Here is a 14,110-nt window from a genome sequence, read left to right on the forward strand (position 1 = left end):
AGTACATGGGATTACCTTCCCCTTCTAAGAAAGGGAATAAATCCAGCAGCTGGAGAAACCAAATTAAGGCCACAAGGAAGAGTTATGGCACTTGCTCCCAGATGGCAGAGGAGAGACACCCATCATCCTCCTAAGTCTCTCACCAGAGCAAACTCAGCAGGCAAGAGATTAGAAACTACCTAAAATACATTTTCTCATTTTTTGTTTCATATATTTCCACATTGCCCAGTTTGGAGCTGCCCTCACACTCACTCCCATTGTGAAACCTGTTTCCCCCTCAGTGCAGCATTTCAAAACCCCAGGGCAGCTCCCAAAGATTTGGCAGCAAGTGCCAATTTTCTGTGCTGGGGCACAAAGGAGCTGTGCAACATACCCAGAAAAATACTTTTTCCCCCCTCTAACAATCTCGCATCCTCATCCAAGCTATGGGTGCAAGTCTGTTTTACACAAAACCCACACACTTATTAGACAAAGGGAAGAGGAAGGAATTATACCTGAATAAGGAAACTCTTCCTTTCCCTACCTGCCAGTGGACAAAGGCTGTCAAAGAGTAAAGCCAAGAGGATTTGGGACCATTAAATAGCACTCCAAGAGTGAAAGGACAATGCTGGGTAGTGTTCATGTCCCTGTGGCTCCAGACAGCTGTGACAGCCCCAGGGCTGGCAGTGTGTGGCCACACAGGTGCCACCTCCCCAAGGGTGCTGCAAGGGTTAGACACACCTAATTCAGGAATCTCCCCCCAATTTTTGCTGCCCTTGGACAATGGAACAGCACCTGGGAAGCACCTCCCAAAACACCATGGCATCAGCGAGAAGCGAGAAACTTTTCATCAGGAATTTGAGCCCAAACCAAAAGTCTACGGGAAACTTTGCATCAGGGATGAAACAGAAGTCAGTGTTTTGCTCCCAGTCTTTCACAAAGGCCTCATTCATCATTTCTTTTCAGCACTGCTGGGAAGCTATCAGGGATTTCAATACATATTCATTACTCCTTATCGACATCTAGCCCGGTAAGTCAAGGGCAGGGATGACTTTCAGGCACAATCAGGATATTTAGAAGGAGCTCATCACTTTTGCCATTTGCAAGGTCAGCTTCACCAGTGGGTAAAAAGGAAGAGAAGTAAAAAAATAAGAACCAAAGAAAAAACAAAAAAACAAAAAAAAACCCCAAAAAATAAACCAACAGCACGAAACGGAAGGAGATTTGCTTCTATAAAAAGTCGAACAAAACAGCCACCTCTCCATTTCAGGCATTTTTAGTTTCCTCATAAGTATTCCCCAAAACCTCCCACAAGCTCGGACCGCACGTCCCATTAGTCCTACTCCCCCCTTTTTCCAGCTTCTTCCCGCTGCAATTCCAACACCTTCACGGATGCACTCCCATCGCAGGCACACATCCCAGGCGTGTGTTCCCACCGACCGGAGGGACGGGCAAAAGCAGCGAAGGGATGGAGAGAGGCAGCGGCAGCTCCTTCCTTCCCTCCTGGAGCATCCCCCTCCCCTCGCCCGCCTCTGCCCAGCCAGCGCCTTCGACGGCTCCGCTTTCCCAGCCCCTACGTGAGAGACGTGCGGAGTGACAGCAATTTAATGGATCGCCGTCAAAAGGCCAGCTGAAGGAATCACTGCAGCCTCCCCTGGACGAGCGATCACACAATCGGACTCGTTATTGCACGGCCGGGGAGCGAGCGAGCGTCCTTCCAGGGGATGCTCCCAGGGATGCGCCCGCTCCCTCCAGGCATCGCGCTGGATGCGGTCTCGTTATTCCTCCCTTCCCACACAGCTTTGGAGCCCTCGCTCTTTGTTGCTGCTGAGGAATTAATAGCACCTCGCGCTTAAAGTACCTCGAGTTAAAAAAGGGTAAGCTAAAAAAAGCCTAAAAACCCTCTTCTCACATTGCACAGCGTCTAGCGCGGCTTGTTCCCACCCCAAGAAAAAATAATTAGAAGCCACATTATGTTATTAATAAGCCCTTCGGTGCCTTAATATATTTAATATGTTCGGTTTTTTCCGCTACCAATAGGGAGCTCTCTCTGAGAAACCAGGTGACTGAAGTGGCAAAAAACCACTACATGCACAAGGGATTTCTTTCAGAGGTGCCAGTCCTTGAGAAAAATCCAGCCACAGAGGTACACGTGCAAAGCATTAAGCCGGCAGACGTTTTACCCTACTCTAAGCAAAGCCCCTTGGCTGCCCAGATGCGCAGGCTGTTGCTGAAATCCATTTCCTCGGCAGCTCCCGCTGCAGAGCTGCCCTTGCCAGGCACAGGCTGCGCATCCCAACATCTGCTCCAGGGTGCCTGACCCACAGCCACGGGCAACAGCATCTGGCAAGTTCATAGGATAGATATTTTTTTAAAAAATAAGTTCAGCCAAGGTAAATAAACATCGGAAGCGACTTCAAACGCCTGATGAAGGCAAGCATCGGAAAGACTGATTCACCCAAGCCACTTCCATCCCTCGCCAGGCGAGTGCCACCCCCCCCATCCCGGCTCCGCACATTCCTGCGACGCTCATTTAGAGTTAGCAGTCGCACAACTAGCAGGCTGTCAGCGTAGCTGGTGGGCGACTTAAAGGAGCTGCTTCCTGAGATTTCGGATTGGATCACGATTCAAGATTTGGTTTATAGTAACACTGGGATGACCCAAACATTTTTATATTCCGAGCTTCAGAGACAAGGGGAAGCCACTGCAGAAGTTTCAGCACTAATTTCTGCCTTCCCCTCCACCTGCCTCCTATCTCATCCCCACAGGGTTGTAAAGTGCACACGGCTGGTGTGTGGTTGGGTTTTTCTTTTTTTCCCCCCTAAATCCACTGCCTGAATCCTCCCTCCACCTCCAAAAAAAAAAAAAAAAAATCACACTAATTAGACTAATTAGGTTTGGAGCAACCTGGTCTAGTGGAAGGTGTCCTGTCACATGGCAGGAGGGTTGTGGAACGAGATTATCTTTACGGTGCCTTCCAACCCAAGCCATTCATGATTCTGTCATTAATAAATCCCCGGTCGAGCCGCTTGACACCGTGAAAATCCCAGCTGAGCTGGCGCCCCGGGTGCGAGGTGAACAACCTTTTAATGGCAGGGCTGGGAGCGGAGAGTGGAAATGGGGCCAGGCGTGTGCGGGCACCTCCCCGCAGCCTGCGCTCGGCCATGCGGGGCCATGTGACGGCTGCACCTTCCGAGCGAGTCACGGGATGGCAGCGCCGGGATGCGGGACCGCGGGGATGCTGGGCACGCCGAGGGGAAGGGATGCTGCAGGGATGCTGCAAAGAGCCCCGCCGAGGTGCGCACAGAAAGGGGAGAGAGCTCCCCACCCTTCCCATCCCTCCATCCCAATCCTCATCCCTCCGGGATGCTGCCGTGCCCGTACTCACAGCGGCGGGGCAGCGCCGGGCGGTTGTCATTGGGAAGCCAAATCTTCTGGATGCGGCTTTGCGTCAGCTCCATGGGCATTTTTAAAACAAAGGTCTTTTTGCGCTCCGCGTCCACCTTGATGCGTTTGCGGGAGGGAGGAGGAGGAGAAATAAAAAAAGGGGGGAGGGGGAAGGAGGTGGGGGAAATATATGACAAAAAAAAAAAAAAAAAAAAAAGGGTTTTTGTTGCAGTCGGTGGCTTTCGGCGAGCGGCTGCGGCGCTTTCGGATGCTGCTCCGAGCCTCGTGAAGGTTTTACGGCAGCAGGGGGAGGAGGAGGAAAAGGAGGGCCGGGTCTGCAGGGCACAAAGCCGGGCAGGAACGGCCCCAGTGCAGCCGCTGCGTGCTGGGAGGGAGCGAGGACGAGCCCCGCCGCGAACCGCGATGGAAAGCGGGATGAAAAAATATAGTATTAAAAAAAAATAAATTACCTCCCCTTTTAAATTGGAAAAGAAAAAAAATTATAATAGGAGAAGAAAGGCAAGAGAATCTCCACGCGAGGCAGCCGGCAAAGGAGTGGTGCTACAGTCCGGGCTGCTGCTGTGGCCGGCTCCGCTCACGATGTGCCGGCAGCCGCCGGGCCGCCTTTTCTATCCCGACAGGCCGGGACCGCCTCCGGGGCGGGGCGGGGACGGGCGCTGCGGCGGCGGAGGAGGAGGAGGAGGAGGAGGAGGAGGAGGGTGGGGGGAGGATGATGATGATGATGAAGGGGGGATATCGGCCCGGCCCCTGCTGCCCCCTGGCGCCCGCCCCCCCCACTGCAGCGCGGACAAAGGACGCGCTTTGTTCCGCGGGGGGGACGCGGCCCCGACCCCCCCCCCCCCAATACCGCGGCTTTGGGGACCCCCAAACTAAAATATTTATAGTTAAATAAATGCCCTGTTTAATTTCTCACGTCTTTTCAACCAACGAGGGGAAATGATGCAGAAATGATGGAAGTTGATTTTTTTTATTAAAAAAGGAAAATTAAAACTCGAAAATAAATCGCTTTTTCAAAAACTATTTTAAAAATGAAAAACGCAGTGAAAAATGTAAAGAGAAAGAACAAAATTAACTAAAATAATTAAGAAAATAAAATAGGGAATAGAGGCGAAAATAAGAAGAGGAAAAGGAAATAAACTAAAAAATTGGGAATAAAGTTGAGCAAAATAAAAAAAATGCAATTACAAAAAGAAATAAACTAGCGATAAATAAAATAAATACAATTTTTAAAAATAAAAATATAGGGGAAAAAAAAAAGAAAAAATAAAAAGGAATCCTAAGTACACAGTGGTGGGATGGGGGGGGGGGCTCCGCCGGCGCGCCCCTTGCGCCCCTCACTCCGCGGCCAGCGGTTCGGGCCGGGGGGTCCCGGGGGATGCCGAGGGGTCCCGGGGGGCCGGGGGATGCCGGCCGGGCGCTCCTGCACGGCGCTCACGTCGCACATGCGGTGCCGAGCCGCCTCCCCCGGAGGGGATGCCCGGGATGCGGCGGCTCCGCCTCTGCCCGCGGCCGCTCCGCCCCGCTCCGCGCCCGGGCGGGGCCGAGAGGCGGCGGGGCCCCCCCTCATCCCTCCGCCAACAGCGGCTCGGGGGCGGCCGCAGCGCTGGGGATGCTCCGAGGGCAGCCTCTGCTCACAAACGGGCGCATAATGCTAACTTTTAATAGATATTTTTAAAATTTAATATTATTTTAATTTAATAATCTCGTTTAATTATTTATTATTTAACGTTTTCATATAATTACTTTATCTATATTATTTTATCATTTTACTATTATTTTTCTTAATTGTGTCATTTTTTATTATTATTATTATTATTATTATTATTATTATTATTATTATTATTATTATTATTATTATTATTATTATTATTATTATTATTTTGTTAAACTTCTTGATCCACTCTCCAAGTTCCTGCAAGTTACGTTTCCACCCTAAATCAGGCACAAACAGCACCCCAGCAATGCTGACACACCCACACTGCCTTTCTTTGCAGCACGGGGAAGGGTTGGGACCACCCTGAAAATTCCTGTGATGACACCCAAATCCCAAACATGCAACTGATCAAACCCCCTTGTCCCCCAGCACTGATGGGGATGATCCCACCTGGCATGGAGGGGTCTCACTGGGAGGATTCTGGGTGGGAATTTGCCACAGCAGGGAAATGTGGGAATGTGTAGTGGGTGGGAAGAGCTGTAGAGGTGGGAGCATCTGCTTTGATGGTGTTTAATAAAGCAAATTTTGCTTCAAAATTTAAAGCCTGATAAGGAGCATCTCAGATACCTAAAATGTTCAATCGCTTTTTTTACTTAGGACATTTTCCCCCTCTGGAAGCCAAGGCTTGTATTTTTATAATGCATTTAGAAAGAAGATATTTCTGGCTAATTCCTTACATGGAGCCAAGATGGAGTAAAAAGTGCACAATCTTTCCCTCTCCTACACAGGGAAAAAATATTCACAGGCAGAAAGGAAAAAAAAATAAAAATAAATTTTAAAAAAAGCTACTATGAGGGATCTGGAAAAGAACCAGAGATTTGGGATGTGGGAAGAAAGATGGGAGAGAGCTGTGAGTGCTCCAGTTGGCAAGGATAGGATGGGAGTCAGGCACAGCCCTCCCTGGACCACTCTACATAAAATCCCCAAATCCTTTTCACATGTAGGGCAACAGAAAGTCGGTTCCCAGCTAGAGCATGAGTCAGATGGAGGACAAAAATTCACATGATTTTACAGGACAAGGAATTTGGGCATCATCCCCCTTCCTCCAGCAGCTCTCTCCCCTCTCCATGGCTCTTTTCCACCTCACAAATCACCACCCCCACGACATGAAAAGGAGCCCGAAAGCGAAACCCTGCCTGAATTAAAATCACAGTCGCTTCAAATTAGATCAACCTAGTAACTCTTGGCTTAGAATCTCCTAAATAACTGGAGCGGAAAGCTTCAACTCCTAAATAAGTGGCCTGGATTTCAAAGGCACCAGCACCCAGCTGCTCCGAGGGAGGTCAGCTGGAAGAAGAACTACTATTTATAAGACACTTGCACCCCCGGGAGAGGGCAGGGAGCAGGACTGCACTAGGTGCACTCAGAGGATTATTTTTCCCCCTCCCAAACCGTGCTATGCAAAATCCCAGCGCCCTAAAAATAGCACCTGAACTGGTAAATAAGATGTTGCTCGCAGCTGCTGTGCAAAGAGCCCAAAGGGGTGCTTAGCTCAGCGATTTTTCGGGAAATCAAGTCACTGATGCAGCCTGAATGTTGTCAGGAAGAGGTGTCAGCTCCTCTGGAGCCACACAGGCACAGTGTGACATGGGACAGCCAGTGATGCTGACCCACAGCCCCACTGTGTGACACAGGGTGGAGGGAGGTATCAACAGCCAGCGTAGGCTGGAGATGTGCCATATATACCTGTCCCTAAACCAGGACAATGCCCCAACCAGGACCTGGAAAATACGTAATAAATGAGAAGGGACAGAGCTATAAATGTAATGCCAGGGTTTGAAATATGAAAGTGGTAGATGGGAAAAAAAACTGGCCTTGAGCATCCAAAGGATGAATGCAGCAGGTCCAGAGAGGTGGTAGTGGGAAGTACAAAAAGGGAGAGTCTGGGAGAGGAGGGGAAAAAAAAACATTTCTGTGAGAATAGGTATGGGGTTTACAGTCTTCAAACTTCTCCGAAACACCAAAACTAAAACCTCTCAATTCCCTCTTTTGTTCCACTGCTGCTCCAACGTCAAACTCACCTAGCAACCCATCCTGAACAGTGGTATTAGGCTCTGGATGCATCCCAAAATAACAGCTCCAGACTTCATTCTCCATCTCTTTTGGAAGAGCCTACTGGTCACCAGCCAGCCTTCCCTGACATCCTCCCCCTGGCATTAAAATGCCAGCACCAGCAGTGATTGCTCTGGCGAGCCCCAACTCTGACTAAGCCATGATTCACCCTCCTCTTTTAATGTCTTTGTATTTAATTTATTTATTTGATTCCCTCTAAAGGAAACTTGGAAGGGAAGGACCAGTCACGTTCTCGCCTGCATTCAGTGCAACACGCATCCTCTCCTTTGGACGTGGCACGGGGGTGCAGGGGAGGAGATGCCTGGTGGGGTCCGAGTCACACATCCAGGAATTCTTTGCACAGTTAGAATTTGGAGAGGGTGGCTGGGAGCTGTGAGTGCATCACTGTGTAGGTGCAGCCACACATGGGCTCCATTCATGTCAGGGAAGCATCATCTGCAGCAGTTTCCAGCATGGCCTTGGATTATCAGCCTGGAATGTGGGCACAAAGTTCAGAATCACAGAGTGTTTTGGGTTCAAAGGGATTTTCAAGATCACCCAATCCCACCACCCTGCCATGGGCAACATCTTCCACTATCCCAGAGTGCTCCAAGCCCTCTCCAACCTGGCCTTGGACACTTCCAGGGATCCAGGAGCAGCCACAGCTTCTGTGGGCACCCTGTGCCAGGGCCTCAGCACACCCACACAAAAGAATTTCTCCCTAATATCCCATCTAAATCTACTCTCATCCGGTTTAAAGCCGTTCCAAAGTGCTCCCTACCCCGGGAGGGTGGTTGCAAAAGTCAGGCGGCAGCTGCCCAGATTCCTATTTGTGTGTTAATGACATTTTCTTGCAACAGAAAAATTTATTCCTCTGGACTGACCAAGGGACATTTATATGGTTTCCAGGGGAAAAACACAAAAAAAAAACCCCAAACAAAAAATAAACTAAAACAAAACCAAAACAAACAAAATGCTACATTTTGAATTTTAGAGGGATACTAAAGAAGTCAAGAAAATTGTCTGCAATATTTTTCGGGGAATTAGATGCTTTCAGAAATGTCAGGAAGGAAACAAAGTGGTTGATCCCTCCTCTTGCCAGCTGGATGCTGAGTAGTTTTCACTGCTGATGGCGCTTTCTTTGGAAGGACTTGAAAAAAAAGCTGCTAAGGGTCACGCTCGTGGCGGGGAAGGTGATAAACGTCTGATTTTTATCAGGCTGATAAAAATGTTTGGATTTGGAGAGGCAGCTGGAGTTCACGGTCCTTTGTGCCTGCAGTTTTCAATTGCCGCCCTCGCCCCTCGCAGGTATTTCTGTTACAGGAATAAACAAACAAGAAGCGAAGTGTGAACTGTGCCTGTATCACCAGGACATCACCGCTCCCTCTCCTTCATCCCGCCCAGCTCCTGATGCCGGGGAGAGAATACCAAGAGCTCCTGAATCTGTCCCTGTAATGGATCGGGGTGTTTCTGCCATGGAAAAGAGGTTTTTTATTTCATCTCCTCTAAGCAAGTTGTGTTTTCCTTCCTCATTTCTGGCCTCACCCCCTGTTCTTGCAGTCTTTGCTTTTCCTCCTGCTGCCGCATCGGCCCCGCTGCCGGGCAAAAGGGAGCAGAAACCAAGCAAAACCGTCTCTTCACGATATTATTTGCAGGGATTAAGGGATGTTGCTCAGCACGGGATTTACAGACCCCTACCCTGAGATCAGGGGAGAGCTGCTGGTGCCTCTGCAGGACCCAGGCAGGGCAGGGAACATCGTGTGCCCCAGAGCTCTCCCTCCTTTCACCAGCCAGTGCAGACACGCGTTCTCCTGGCTGCAGACGAGCCGTGCAGTTTTTCAGCCTGTTGCACCCTCTAATTGCACCTGATGTGCTCATGGAACTCCTTCCTTGGCCGGTTGTAAGAAATTCCGATCATTGCTGACAACAGCAGGGCACTGGGACACCGCAGCAGCAAGACCTGGGCTGCCACACGCCTGCCTGTGGGTGCAGCTTTGCTTAAAAATAGCCACAAGCAGAGAAAAGGGGGAAATTCAACGGGGTTCAGCTTCTGCCATTGAGAAAGCAGGGCTGAGCCCCAGAGGGGGAAATCCCCACATGGACACAGGGCATTGCTCACCCCGCATTATCAGCCCCAGTCAAACGCTGCACCCAGGGCTGGCCTTGCTTTCCTGGCAGCCAAGGGACAGGAAAAGCCAGGAAGGGGTTGCAGAAATGCAGAATTCAGCTTCATTCAGCTGATTCCAGTTTGGGGACCTGCTGCTTTTGCTCAGCCCTCTGCACTGAGCTCCCTGTGCGCCGTCACTGTCACATTCAGAGCCATGCAGTAAGCTCTTCCTGAAGCCAACACTTTGCAAAGTTGTTTGTTTGTTTAAATTCTTTTAATTTATAGCTCTTCAGGCAGGAGGACAAGGCTTCAAACCTTATTTGTTTTGAGTGGTCGGATCTGTGCCAACTAGAGGTCTTTGGTTTTAATTGGCTGAGTTAAAAGGTAGCAGGAAAGGAAATGGGAGAGCTGTAAATGCAATGACTGGCTTTGATGAATATGGGGAAGAAGGAAGGATGAGAGCCTGTATTCAATCTCAATTAACCAAATTAAAAGCAAAATAATTCAAGGTTTCCTCTACTGTCCTCAGAGAGATGGATGCCTCCAAATGTTTCTTGGATGGTCCTTGGGAAGACCCAGTAAATCTTAAGACCAAAAATGGGGAGGTGTACATTGGGTGTCCATTAGCCAGGACTGATGACCCCAAAGGAGCCTCCCAGACAAAGGTTCATATTTAAGAAAGGAGGCTTATTTGTAATTTTAAAAAATAATTATATTCTGTAATTCTCAAAAACTGTAATTTGGAGATAACATTCTGAAACTGCAAACATCCATTAAAGCAGGGACATTTCTCAAAGCTGGCAGGTCTGCTCAGAAACGGGTCCAGGAGGATTGAGCAACGTCCTGTGAAAGTTCCTGACTTTACAAGACTAGTGCAAAACAAAACTCACCCCATAAATGGGCTAAGTCATAAAGCTAATTGACTCCATTAGTTGCAGAGAGGGTAGATTTAGGGTAGATATTATAAAGAGATTCTTCACTGTGAGGGTGGTGAGGCCCTGGCCCAAAGAAGTTGTAGCTGTCCCATCCCTGGAAGTGTCCAAGGTTGGACATAGCTTGAAGCAACCTATTTTTTGTGGAAGATGTCCTTGCCCATGGCAGGGGGTCGGAACTGGATGATTTTAAAGGTCACTTCCAGCCCAGGCCATTCTGTGATTCCATGAAACACGGGTTTCTAAAATTAATTAGAGGGTAACTAAATGACAAGAGTTTGGGATATTCCAGTCTCAGGAATTTAATACTGGTTCTCCTTGAAATAAAACCTGCCTGCAGAAGTTCAATCCCAATAGCAAGGGTCAAAGGGTGCAGATCAGTCAGAGAGCCGTAGTTCAGGTTTTGGCACTGTCAGAGCTTCTGAAAAGACAATATTCACATTAGGCTGACACTGTGTTGAGCCTTCTACTCCCAGATATTTTTAGTTAGTGGTGAAAGGAACACTTCCCTATTTGCCCAGTTATTTAAAGTGTGAAATTCCCCACTGAAAATCCTGAGATTGCTTTAGGGTGCAAATCCACAGGATGTTGAACTTGACTTTATGTTACCTCATCCCTAATCAAGAGGCCACAACCACCTGCGACAAGGCACTGATCCAGCAGAAAAATCCTGCTGGTCTGAGGGAAAAGTGTGTTTACAGGGCTACTCTGTCCCTGCTGCCAGATCAGATATTCCCTGTCCTGCTGCTGCCAGCAGAACTTGGCATGTGTTACCACAGTGCCTTCTCCGGGAAAATCAGCAGAATTGCAGCCATTTGCTCACACCTGAACCAGACCTAATTTAGGATTTTCATGTTTTAACCCTGGCTGGGAGCTCAGCCCCACTCGCTCATTCCCCCACAGTGGGATGGGGGAGAGAACTGGAAGGTAAAAGGGAGAAAACTCATGGGTTGGGCTGCAAACAGTTTAATGGGTAAAGCAAAAGCCACGTGCACAAGCAAAGCAAAACAAGGAATTAATTTCCCACTTCCCACAGGTGTCCAGTGATCCCCAGGAAAGCAGGGCTCCATCACATGTAGTGGTGGCTTGGGAAGGCAAACACCATCACCCCAAATGTCCCCCCATTCCTAAACACGACAAAATATGTTATGGAATATTTTTGGTCAGATTGGGGTCAGCTGTCCTTGCTCTGCCCCTCCCAACTCCTTGTGCCCACCCCCCAGCCTCCTCACTGGTGGGGTGGGGAGCAGAAAAGCCTTGACTCTATGTTAAGTCCTGCTCAGAAAAAACAGAGACATCTCTGTTACCAACACTGTCTTGGTCACAAGTCAGAAACACAGCCCCAGAGCAGCTACTCTGAAGAAAATCACCCTGTCCCAGCCGAAGCCAGCACAGTGCTGCAAAGCAATGCAGTATTTTGGAGATCTGATGGGAAGAACAAAGAATTCCAGCCCTCCTGTACGCAGAGATTGTTATAAGATTTATTTTCATGGAGGTGCCCAGTGCCTGAAGTTGATTGTGCTCACGAAGACCTTAATTCCCAGCCTGGTGATGTACCTGGGATGCAGCTCTCCAGGTCTCCTGCCTGCAGGTGATCAGTGCTGGATGTGAAACCCCCCAGGGATGATGAGCCTGTTCAGCCCATTTACGGTGGAGGATGATCACCTCCGGAAATCACAGCCTGTCATTATCCCATGGACTTTGCTATTGAACTCTTTCCTAACTTCTCATTACCACCCACCTTTCATTAAGAGCCTGGATCGTTATCTCATCATTGCAGGTTATTAAATCAAACAATGGCAAAGGCTGTGGCCTTTCTGGGGCTGACTCACCTCATTATGTAACAAGCCCGGGCCAGTGACAACCTCAGCATCGTCATGGTGACAGAGAAGCATCTAAAAAGTTGTAGGCAATGATGTGGTGAAGCCAGATACCCCAGAGATGCTGGGGAATCTCTTCAAAGTAATGCCAAAAACCTAAAACACAAAGCTCTGGGGGAGAGCATGTGGTGGTTTGTATTTCTGATGATCAAGGAGGACGTGCTTGTAGGCAGCAGCGGGCAGCAGATTAATCAGAGCCTAGGAGAAGGGGTATTTTTTTATCTCAGGTCTCAACCCCCGCTGATAATCAGTTTGGCTCCTGATACAGGGGCTTTTGAAGCAGCATCCCAGAGGGATCTGCATTGCCTGGGAGGCTGAGATGGAAAGGTTCCCCTGAGGGATGCTGAGCAGGGAGGAGGCGTTGAAGCTCTCAGCTCCTGCTGTTCTGCCTCCATCCACAGCAAAGCTGTGGGTAGAGTTTGGGAAGGATTTATGTAATTTGGGGATGTCTACAAGGAACTGGTCACCTTTGACCACTTCTACCGCTTGTGGAGAGAAATGGGCACTCTCTTGCACAGAGAGCAATTCAGCTCCCCTGCTGTGGGTACTGACTGCAAACCAGAATAAGATGTGTCCTGGAGGAGTTTGTGTCCTCTGAGCACAGAGGGGACCTCAGAGCAAAACATTTCCATGCACATCTCAGTGCTCTCCACCACGAGGTGACCCAAAACACAAGTCCTTGTCCAATCCAGAGTACCATGCAGGCAGGAAAAGCGGAGCTGCGTTTTGAAATTCTGTACGTGCTGAGGATCTTCCCACCTACACCTCACCTTTGTGAGCACGTCTGCCCCATGGAAAACCTGCTCATCCCTGCTTCCTCACAGGGCTGGGGTGATCCAGAAATTGGTTGCCCAACAGTGGCCCACACACCTCAGCTCTGGCCAAGAAGAACCACTTTTGGGACCAGCACCACTCCTGAGGTTGAGCTGTTCCCTGGATCAGCCTCCCCAAGGGCTCCCCTCTCCATTCAGCTGGTGGAAACCACAAGGCATCCAGAGGTGAGGTCTAAGTGTCCCACTTTTCCAGTGTTGCCATGTGCTTTTAAACTCAAGACCTGCAGGCACTGCTTTTAGGAGGTCTGTGAAAGACGAGTGAGAGGGAAAGTGTGTGGTCAACAAGCTGAAATTTAGAATAGTAAGGTCCAGTTTTGTTTCCATATCTTTTTGCTGGAGGTCCTTACAGTCAAAACCTCTCTCATGGAACGTCTCCATACCAAGTTTTGGACCCAAATCACTGGAATCAGATCACATAGATTGCTGGAATGCAGAAATTAAATAACCAAATTTCCTTGTCATAGTTTTCCTAAAATTCTTCCACTTACAGAGCAATGATTTTAATGCATTTAAGTTCTAGCAGATGATTTTCATTTGTGTATTTCATTTACTTTTTTCTACTCCATGGAGACCTGGCTGGGAAAGACAAAAAAGGCTTAAATTGTTAAAAACCACTACCAAAATAGTTTTCCTCTTTCCCTGATATTTTCCAATCAGACATGAAAAATATCAATGGAAAAATTCTCTAGAATTTTGGGGCAAGCTGAAACAATATGGGGAGCTTGCTGCAAACATATTTTCTCAAATACATTTATATTTTCCAACTCGCAATGACAAGCTGTTAACAGCTCCTTGGAAAAAAAAAAAAAAAAGAAAAAAAGAAAACTGAGCTTGATGTTTAGATTTCTGCCCTGGAGTTTAACAGGGAGTAGCAAAGCAGCGTCTGGGTGCCTGGCAGGGGTCGCAAGGATGCTCTGCTTCAAAGCACTTGGGAGGGCCTCAGTTTTCTCCCAAACAGCTGCTGTTACTTGAGCTGAGAGACAGAGGCAGGAGGGCATGGCACAGGTGGAAGCACATTTTGACCATTGATTGTGACTCATCCTCACTGAATAACCGTGGAGATGGGGGGAAAACATTTTTATTGTGTCTGCTTCAGCATTTCCAGCAACACCACTCTTTAGGGAATCACAGAATGGTTTGGGTTGGAAGAGACATAAATGATTATCCAGTTCCACACCCCTGCCATGGGCAGAGACACCTTCCAC

The 14,110-nt window shown here is 48.6% G+C and overlaps 1 protein-coding gene across 9 annotated transcripts in view; it reads right to left on the bottom strand.

The window, feature by feature from the left end:
* Positions 1-14,110, bottom strand: part of PFKFB3 (6-phosphofructo-2-kinase/fructose-2,6-biphosphatase 3) — a 39,743-nt gene that overhangs the window by 15,695 nt on the left and 9,938 nt on the right. For 7 of the 9 annotated variants that reach the window (XM_088054816.1, XM_088054813.1, XM_005533894.3 and 4 more), the window contains exons 1-2: positions 3,837-3,969; positions 3,368-3,482 (exon numbers count right to left, since the gene is read on the bottom strand). The exons of 1 other annotated variant lie outside the window; for it this stretch is intronic. In XM_088054816.1, the coding sequence (XP_087910942.1) occupies positions 3,368-3,446 (79 nt within the window). In that variant the 5' untranslated portion in view covers positions 3,447-3,482; positions 3,837-3,969. Of the gene's footprint in view, positions 1-3,367; positions 3,557-3,836; positions 3,970-14,110 lie in introns of those variants that run through there. One more of the 9 variants, XM_088054810.1, reaches the window with a different exon arrangement.

Source organism: Pseudopodoces humilis, chromosome 5, assembly GCF_049639895.1.
Source record: "Pseudopodoces humilis isolate 2021_Gansu_Grassland_sample_001 chromosome 5, ASM4963989v1, whole genome shotgun sequence".
Taxonomy (NCBI): domain Eukaryota; kingdom Metazoa; phylum Chordata; class Aves; order Passeriformes; family Paridae; genus Pseudopodoces; species Pseudopodoces humilis.